The sequence below is a fragment of the Sander lucioperca genome, chromosome 17 (assembly GCF_008315115.2).
Source record: "Sander lucioperca isolate FBNREF2018 chromosome 17, SLUC_FBN_1.2, whole genome shotgun sequence".
Lineage (NCBI taxonomy): Eukaryota > Metazoa > Chordata > Actinopteri > Perciformes > Percidae > Sander > Sander lucioperca.
This window is the reverse complement of record NC_050189.1, coordinates 15395225-15404451: the sequence shown is the minus strand read 5'-3', so window position 1 is coordinate 15404451 and position 9227 is coordinate 15395225. Positions and strand designations below refer to the sequence as shown.

General features: G+C 39.0%; 2 protein-coding genes across 2 annotated transcripts; both read left to right on the top strand.

Annotated features, from left to right (window-relative positions):
* Positions 1-1214: 1214 nt before the first annotated feature.
* Positions 1215-4671, top strand: LOC116042276 (ependymin-2-like). The gene is made up of 6 exons (XM_031288397.2): positions 1215-1457; positions 1654-1688; positions 1809-1943; positions 2992-3178; positions 3271-3358; positions 4198-4671. Exons 1-6 carry the CDS (start codon positions 1367-1369, stop codon positions 4331-4333), a joined length of 672 nt encoding a protein of 223 aa, XP_031144257.1. The 5' UTR covers positions 1215-1366; the 3' UTR covers positions 4334-4671.
* A 442-nt stretch (positions 4672-5113) lies between these two features.
* epdl1 (ependymin-like 1) lies at positions 5114-7704 on the top strand. The gene is made up of 6 exons (XM_031288398.2): positions 5114-5368; positions 5551-5585; positions 6066-6200; positions 6297-6489; positions 6623-6710; positions 7202-7704. Exons 1-6 carry the CDS (start codon positions 5302-5304, stop codon positions 7323-7325), a joined length of 642 nt encoding a protein of 213 aa, XP_031144258.1. The 5' UTR covers positions 5114-5301; the 3' UTR covers positions 7326-7704.
* The last annotated feature ends 1523 nt before the right edge of the window (positions 7705-9227 follow it).

The following is a 9227-nucleotide window of genomic DNA, read 5'->3' as shown; positions in this document are numbered from 1 at the left end:
CTGAAAAAGCTGAATGAGACAAAAAGAAAAAAAAAAAAAAAAAAAAAGAAAATATATATATATATATCATTCACAGAATCTTTGGCAAATAACATTTTTAGATATACAGCCACATAATGACAAGTTAAATTTTTGTTCAGTTTAGTTTTCACTGCAATAAATAATGAAAGAAATGATTGGGTGTTTTGCTTTGGGAATGGTTTTATAATCCATCATGTCTCACAACTATAGGTATCACCTGACAGTCATGTGAAAGATAAGGTTGGGTGAGATGCTTATAGATCATTTCTCATTGGCCTTATTAACACCCTTGGGTTAGCTGTTTGATTTTGTTCCAAAAGTCTTTATAGGTAGAAGATAACTTACTTTTCAAATGTATGTAGTTAAGCCATTCAGCTGACCGCTGTACCCTGTTAAGGTCAGTCAATCTTGTTAATCTTTGTCATTGACAAACATTTGTTCAAACTATCTAATTATGATAACAAAGTATTGTTCTTCTGCTCTTCTCCCCTTCAAACCTATTGTTTCACACTGGTGCATGAGTCAGCATAAGAAATCACCCCCAGATTAATGGAGCCAGTGTTGACAAGCATGAAGGAGAAAATGTATTATCCCTTGTTATACATACAGTAAAAACTGCATGATGCAGGTTGCCAAGAGTTTTATGACCTCGACTTTTACTCTCAGGTGCAAGTGTAAATATTGAATCAAAAGGGAAAACACCATTGCGAATGTATAAAGTTATGATGTTGTTAAATAATGAATGCACTCCCTCAATGGAGTAAACCAATGAGGCAATGGAGCAGGTGGTCTGATTACAGCAGTCACACACCTTCACATCATATGACGGTGATGTCATTCACGGAGCACGCGTGAGTCTCCTCTCCAGACAAAATCTACTTCTGGGTTTGTTGGCCTCCATGTTTTGTGAACACAAACAACATTCTTACCCCTGACCCACTGTGCACAAACCTCACTGTCACTGTCTACATGCATGCAATGAAAAGGTAAACTTTCTGAATATATTTCAATGAAAAGTAGTGTTTTTTATTTGCCATATTATGTAATTTAGGTTCATTATCTTACCAGTTATACACACAATCTTCTGTACAATTGTCTCCCTGAAAAACCTTAACCAGCCTATAGTAACAAAGTAGAACAGGAGTCAGATACTGGCTCTTATGGCTTTTTATCTTTAAGTGAAACTGATTGTAGCAGCTTTTCACTCACATGTATGACTTTTCATAAGAGTAATAGGGTTAAAAATTAACCCTGAAAGCTGGTGTATCTCCTGGAGCCTCAGTGTTCGTATATATAAGGAAGTGACTCCTCTCTCGTTCACCAGAGTGTTTGTGGCTGCCTTACAATGCGGAGCGTGGAATCCAAAAGTATGAGATTCTTAGTATTGTTACCGTGCTTCCTAGCAGGCTGCCTGACTCAGAAGCCTCACCCATGCTGTAAGTAAAATCACAGAAAGAGAAAAGGAATTGTGATTGGAATGGATTTCTCTTATTTCTAATGCCATTTTATGCTTTCTCAATATTTGTATTGTATTTGTATACGGTGATCAAGCTTATTTATGCATGTGTCAAATGTGTGCTTTTGTTAAATAATGCAGTGTTATAATTCCACACATCTTTCTCCGTAACACAGCAAGTCCTCCTCTCCTGAGCGGAGCCCTCACTATAGTGAGTGTTTGTTGTTTCTGAGTGTGTTATATGAGCATCATAAAGCAGGACCTGAGCATAATGACTCAGCACACTTATGTGAAAGAGGTAGATGTAAACTCACACATGATCTTTCTCCAGACCACACAGAATGAAAAGCTGTGGACTTATGCCACATACCTGTATGATGCGATTGGACAACGGGTCCGGATCATGGAGCTGGGCACTTATGAGAATAAGTCATTCACCTATGACGCTCTTCTGCTCTACAAAGAGGTGACCAAAGCAATGACATAATGAACATCCCAAATATTTATTTTGCAGTGCAGTCGCTCCTGATCAGAGGTCAAAAGTACCAGGAAAATAATTTTAATTCGAAGTAGAAGCACAGGGACCTGCTTCGAAAGATTACTCAGTCTTTACTCAATTTGTAACATTTGAACAAACTTAGGAGTATAAATTCTGATTTTGAATATGTTATTGTTCATAAGCATTAATTTCTCTATCAACTAAAAAGGGGTCCAAACAAAAAGACAACATCTCAGAAACAAAGCACTTAGGAGTAAGATTCACAATGGAGCAACAATGACAGTTGCCCTTGTCAAGTTGCTGTGAGGTGCAGCGCGTCTTAAATTATTATGGGAGTAAACATTTTATGCGGACTTTGAGAATGATTTACATGAGTGGTCCTTAGGATATCACATCAACAAAACCATAATCATTAATGTTCATTGAGTTCACAATATTTTTTGGAATTAAAATAGCCCCACATCATCACATACCGTTCACCATACCTAGAGATTAGTATGGGGTACTTTCCATAAAATCATCTCTCAATGCAAATCAAACCAGCTATTAGGCTAACCGACATAAAACCATGCCAATCTCTAGGTATGATAAAGGGTATGTGATGATGTGGGGCTATTTTAATTCCAAAGGCCAAGGGAACTTTATCAGGATGCATAGTATCCTGGATCCATGAAATAACTGGCCTTTAAAAATAAAAATCTGCCTGCCTCTATGGGAATTTAACATAGGGGTGTACTTACTTATTCCCCCTGTATTTTAAGGAAGAACATTTATTTATGTACGATACATTATTCATTCACAAAGAAAATTGGTGTCCTTAAAGGTTGGATTTTTCCTCATTTTTTAATTAAGGCATTAAGATCAATTTCTAAAAGATGATTTTTTTTATTCCTCTTTTTAGTCAACTTTAGCATGGGTGTATTCACTTATGCTTAGCACTGTATATATAAAACTACAAATATACTGTATCAAAATAATCAATAGTCATACGCATCCCACACCTTTGATCCCTCAGGCTACCATGTATGAGATCAACGACGTTGACCGTACATGCAAGAAAAAGCCTCTGAAAGCAGACTTCCAGCCTATGGCAATCCCAAAAGATGCCTCACTGCTAAGCCAGGCTGTTCTGGGCAGCTCGTCTGGACCTGGACAAGGACTCCTGGTCAACTGTTGGGTTGGAGAGCTGCCAGACAAATCAGGTTAGAGAGCATGGGACTGTTACAACTGCCTTAACTGTCCATTCATCCGACCCAGTGCATTAACACACTCATTTTCTTCTCTGACCTTACAGGAAAGTACATGACCACAGTCACTGAATTCGGTTGCATCCCTGTGAGCACTGATTACCAGACAAAGGAGTATGGATGGTTGGTGACAAGGTTAGTTCACATTCACGTCAACACTCTATTGCAACAGGGGCCCTAATGGGTCCTCAGAGTTACTGCAGGGGGGCCAAATTATTGTTTGATCATTTTTGGAAAAGTTTATTTTTCTTCTGTGTCTTAAAAATATGCAGTACATTAACATAATTCCAACATATTATTAACAAAGATGAATCGGCCTATTCATGAAAACCAAAAACATGTCATTTTAATTGATGATAGACATGTTATGATGATAGACTTATTATAGATAAGGTAGCCACCCACACATCCAATTAAGCTTAAGGATTATCTGTGACTTCCAAATGTATTTTTAACATTAAAACATGATGTAGAAATAATGAATATCTAATATATATTATCTATACTGTGCAATTCCATTACTGTGCAATATCTGTATACTGTGCAATATCATTACTCTCACTGTCTTATATCTAAATTATTACTTATGATCACCACTATTGGGCTATATTCAAATAATGTGCAATAACCCACACAGCATATCACACTGTATATAAAAACCATACTTATGTTTTTCATATGTATATAGTGTCTACAATAAAAGGCATTCTATCCTATTCTATTCTATCCATTTTCATCCCTGGCCCAGTTTAATATGCCACTAAATTCTATACAATATGGAGTAGGGGTTCCCTGCTCCGTCTCTCTTTCAGCTAAGGGGTCATTGGTCTCAAAGCGTTGAAGACCCCTGCTCTATAGGGCAGAAGGGACAGTGTGGTGGTGACAGGCTAGATGCTGACTTTTAAAAACCTAAAATATATTTGCAACTGGCCATGTGATCATCATCAAAAGGCCATCTTCTTTCTGTCCACTAGCTTCTTCAACAACATCATTGGGATAGAGGACCCCGGGAAGCTCAACCCTCCAGACTTCTGCCAGGATGCAGGGCTGAATGCTGACAGCGAAGAAGAGCCTGTAGACTTCTTCAGCGTGTTCCTCAAACAGCATTGAGGCCTTCAGCACAGCATTCCTTTAACTAATGATTTGCCATTAAACAAGTGGAGCTACTGAATCACGGCTTTGTTAGGTGGTATACAGCACACCTACTCCTGCTAATAACGTCTTTTTCCAAGCATCTTGAGTTGAGCATCTCAGACCAAATTTTGCAGAATTTGCCATATGTTTTTGGGTTGTTTTTTACATACACTATTTCTGTCTTTACCCAACCCAAACCCCAATGTTTTCATAGTGACAATGGGTCCAAAAAACTCCCTCTTTCTATCAATTTGCTGATGTGTGACCATGTGTAATTTTAATCAATAAATATATTAGAACAATAAACAAATGCATACACCTTGTCTCTGTGTGTAATAAATGGCAACATGTATAAACAGCATTGTACTAGTAGGGCAAAAAGGATGCATGACAGGAAGAATCTTCATCTTACATACTATCAATTTCCCAAGTGCCCAGTGAAAACAGGAACATGAATTAACATGACTTTATAATTTCAGACATTGTACCTGCATTTGTAGAAAACTTGTTAATGTTGATTTATTTTTTAATACAGGACAACGTGTGGTTAAAAAGCATCTATGTGATGAGAGAAGTTCTTTTTTAATTCTCTCTTTCCTGGAAGTCAAATGTTTTTTTTACCTAAATTTACAACTAAATTAGAGATAGCAAGGACTGTGAGAGAGAAAGGTGGTCACATGACATCTCAACATCTCAAACCAGGAACATTTATTAAAAGCTGAGTCACAGTGACACGCCACCTTTATTGTTAGTACTAATGTTTTCTGTTTTATTCTGACAGGATGGGTGTATACACTGAGGACTGAAAACAACCTGGCAGTGGATGCAGACTGGGAGCCTTCCCCAGCTTGTTTATAAGGAAGTGAGCGCTCTGAAGCAGCAGCATACAGCATTTGCATCTGTGTGCAGAGGAACGGAATCTACCGTACAGTACACCAGACAGCATGAGAGCCCTGGTCCTGTTTGTGTGCCTGTCAGTGGGCTGCCTGGCTCAAACACCACGACCATGCAGTAAGTACACACTGACTTCATTTGTTCAACTAGTTTTGCACTGAATAATGATAAATCAATAAATACTGACCGTGCTGTTCTGTTTTTGCTTCGGCACTTATAGGGAAATATGACTGCGTTGCGAGTTTAGTACAGTTGGGATGTAAATGCTCAATTTATAAACACTGTTTTGATTTTAACAGGATCCCCAGCACTGCTGACAGGACGCCTCTCTGTGGTAAGTTTTGACTTCCTTACACAACTTCCTGACAAAACATGGAGACACTACAGGCAAAGTTTTGGGGCTATTTTTCTTCCATAACATGTATTCTTTCAGACTACTGGGGAAAAAAACATCCAAAATACATATTTAGATATTTATTTAACTACACTTTGTCTATTTGTACCTGTAGATTTCTCCTAAATTGACTTAAAGTTAGCATTTGAAAAGGCCTAATTTGCCTATATAAACACCCAAATTACAGAAAACTTGAAATACATAAATAATTGTCCTAATGTAAGTAATCAACTGGGGAAGTTTCATGTATCATGGTGACATCTGTTAGTACACATGTTTTACCCTATTCACCTGCAGTGTCTCCCCTTAAAAAGACTTTACTCACCATGCTACTATTATCTAAAATAGTATAAACTAACGTGGTCATAGCCACAGCATTGCTCGCTGTAATAAGAAGACTGTTTTTTGTCATCTTCCAAGTCCTCCCCACGTCATCAGCTGATGGCCTTTGCCAAGTACAGCTATGACGCACTGGGAGAGCGCATCCGCCTCAGAGAGATTGGACATTATGGCAATAAGACCTCCCACCACGATGTACTTTTACTCTACAGACAGGTAATGACAACATACTGTAGCAAAGATATCTACATCAGGAAATGCAATGTTCAACACAAATATATATCGTAAATATAATGCCATTTTGTCTTACAGCGTGTCATGTATAAGATCAACTACAAGAACCACACATGTTGCAAGAAGAGACTGTGTGTAGACTTCCACCCGATGGGGATCCCAAAGAACTCGACCATGCTGGGACAGGTGGTGTTAGGCAGCTCCTCTGGGCCGGGGCAAGGAGTTCTGGTCAACACCTGGTTGGGAGAGCTACACATGAAGAAGGAACCAGGTACAATACGAGGAAGCTAGAATACAGGAAATACTGTAGCGCATGACTCTCTGTCATAGTGTTGAATGCCCCGGAACCTGCTCGTCTGGTTGTGCTGCTTCAGCTCACATGTGATCCACTTCTGTTTTTGCAGCAAAGTACATGAGCACTGTCACAGAGTTTGGATGTGTCCCTGTCAGCACTGTGTTTCACAGCAACAGCACCGGATGGGTGGTGACCAGGTCAGTGCATGCACATGATAACAAAGTGAAAGATTTCTCACCAGAAGCTCGTTCAAAATAGATACATATAATGGAATCCAAAAAGACTTTATCGACCTTATGGAAAATATATTTTGACATGTCAAACACATGTGAACTAATAACATTAGTAATGACCACATGCCTTCTCAGCCATGATCAGAGTTATAAGTTAAAGGGACAGTTCACCCCTAAATCAAAAGTATATATTGTTCCTCTTACCTGTAGTGCTATTTGTCTTTGTTTATTCATTTATTTATTTTTTATTGTGAAGATAGTGTGAACAAAAAGGTGACATATAGCGTAAACAATACACATACGTAGACAAACAGCCAATTGCAAACTGTCACAGACAATATGTACAGCAGTTATGTTGAAGGTTGATATGATTGCGTTCCAGGAGGAAGTAAATTGCAGCCATTGCTTTTGTCTGGATGATTTCATCGTGTGTTCTTCCTATTTTTCACCTACAGCTTCTTCAACAACGTCATTGGCCTAGCGGACCCTCAAGAGCTCATCCCTCCACCCATATGTAAGGGCGCCCAGCAGGAGGAAGAGGACGACGAGGAACCAGAGAGCTTCTTCAGCTTGTTGTAGAATAGAATACTTTCACAAATGTAGTGCACTGTGAGGATGGCTACTGTACAGTATATGACTCTTTGCACTGCGTTTGTTTAGTGGCATTGGTGGTCATTGGTGTAGCATTTTGTAAGCAAGTTGTCTATGGGTGAAATTAATCTTAATTCACTTTAATGAATTCTACATTTGTGGCTTTATTACTCTCTTTTTTGGTGTGTGTGTGTGTGTGTGTGTGTGTGTGTGTGTGTGTGTGTGTGTGTTTGTGTGTGTGTGTGTGTGTGTGTGTGTGTACGTGTGTAATTTTTTACAAATACAGGTGAAGTGAGAAATTAAATGTACGATATAATTTCACAACACTCTAACAATAAAAAACTATCACAGGGTGGAGGTCAAATGTGTCCGCTTTTGAGGTTGCTTATTGAGATCTTTTCTCCTTATATTCACATATAACTAGTAACGTTATTGTAAAGATAAAAGAATACTTGTGTTCTGACAATGTGTTAATAGTTCACAGTCAGACTGGCTCTGCGGCTTGGCACAGAGATGCTTACACACGCTAGCATGTTGATGTTCAGCTGGTATGTTTATTATGTTCACCCTCTTAGTTACCACGTTCACCACCTTAGTTACCATGCTAACATGTGCTAATTATCACTAAATGAATATAACTGAGGCCGATGGGGGATGTCATTAGTTTTGCAGGTGTTTGATTATAAACCATATTGAGCAAGTCGAAATACTGATGATGGCGCCTGATGAAAAGTTAATCAGCTGTTGATACTCACCGTATGTCAGCATGGTTGTGTTTGTGTGGAAGTTAAGCAGAGAGGTGAAAATGATTTAGCCAACTTCAAATATTGAATCAAAGAAGAACTCTTCTCATTTTCACAGGACACACCTCTGTGATGTGGGGTGGGGCTTTAAATGTTGGTAGACTGCTTAGTAGACTGCCGAAGTAATTTAAAGGGCCTATGACATGCTGCTTTTTGGATGCTTTTATATAGGCCATAGTGGTCCCCTAATACTGATCGAGTCTTTTATAGACTAGGTCTACTGTATGAGTCTTTTATAGACCTTAGTGGTCCCCTAATACTGTATCTGAAGTCTCTTTCCCGAAATTCAGCCTTGGTGCAGAATTACAGCCACTAGAGCCAGTCCCACAATGAGCTTTACTTAGGATGTGCCATTTCTGTGTCTGTAGCTTTAAATGCTATTGAGGAGGAGAGAGGGGGGAAAAGGTGGAGGTGCAAGCCATGATGTCTCTCTCTCTCTCATGGGCGGGCCAAATTCTCTGGGCGGGCAAAGCAGAAAAAGGGGAGGTAACTTTGCTCCTTATGACGTCATAAGGAGTAGATTCCAGATTGGCCCATCTGAGCTTTCATTTTCTCAAAGGCAGAGCAGGATACCCAGGGCTCACTTTACACCTATCGCCATTTCTAGTCACTGGGGGACTATAGGCAGGCTGGGGGAACTCATATTAATGTTAAAAAACCTCATAAAGTCAAATTTTCATGCCATGGGACATTTAAGCACAGAATCTCATTATAGTGCAAGTTTAAAATTCAAATGTGTTGCGTATGTTCAGTTATTTACGTGTTTAAAGACACCTGACTGGATTAGATTGAGTGTTGGCGATCTTGTCGTTTCTGAAAGATTCCTGATTTTGTTATAGTAAGTATGTGGGACAACATCCAACATGCTTTGCCTCTTATTGTTAAAGGGATAGTTTGGATATTTTGAAGCCTGGCTTGTACAGGCTATATTTAGAATATTTGTACTGCTTTACCTTGAGGTCAGACAGCACACTCTACTCTAGAACACATTAACACAAGTCACGCAATAACAAGAAACAAACACATGTCATGAGTCACAAAAATGTCATTAATGAGCCCAGAGATGAAATTAGGCCTAATGCCACAC

What these genes read in the sequence shown, in the direction of transcription:
- LOC116042276 (XM_031288397.2), top strand. Translation starts at nt 1,367, where the DNA reads ATGCGGAGCGTGGAATCCAAAAGTATGAGATTCTTAGTATTGTTACCG. An exon ending in TGAGCGGAGCCCTCACTATA is followed by an intron (nt 1,689 to 1,808) that starts GTGAGTGTTTGT and finishes ATCTTTCTCCAG; the next exon opens with ACCACACAGAATGAAAAGCT. An exon ending in TATGGATGGTTGGTGACAAG is followed by an intron (nt 3,359 to 4,197) that starts GTTAGTTCACAT and finishes TCTGTCCACTAG; the next exon opens with CTTCTTCAACAACATCATTG.
- epdl1 (XM_031288398.2), top strand. Translation starts at nt 5,302, where the DNA reads ATGAGAGCCCTGGTCCTGTTTGTGTGCCTGTCAGTGGGCTGCCTGGCT. An exon ending in TCAAACACCACGACCATGCA is followed by an intron (nt 5,369 to 5,550) that starts GTAAGTACACAC and finishes TGATTTTAACAG; the next exon opens with GATCCCCAGCACTGCTGACA. An exon ending in TGACAGGACGCCTCTCTGTG is followed by an intron (nt 5,586 to 6,065) that starts GTAAGTTTTGAC and finishes TCATCTTCCAAG; the next exon opens with TCCTCCCCACGTCATCAGCT.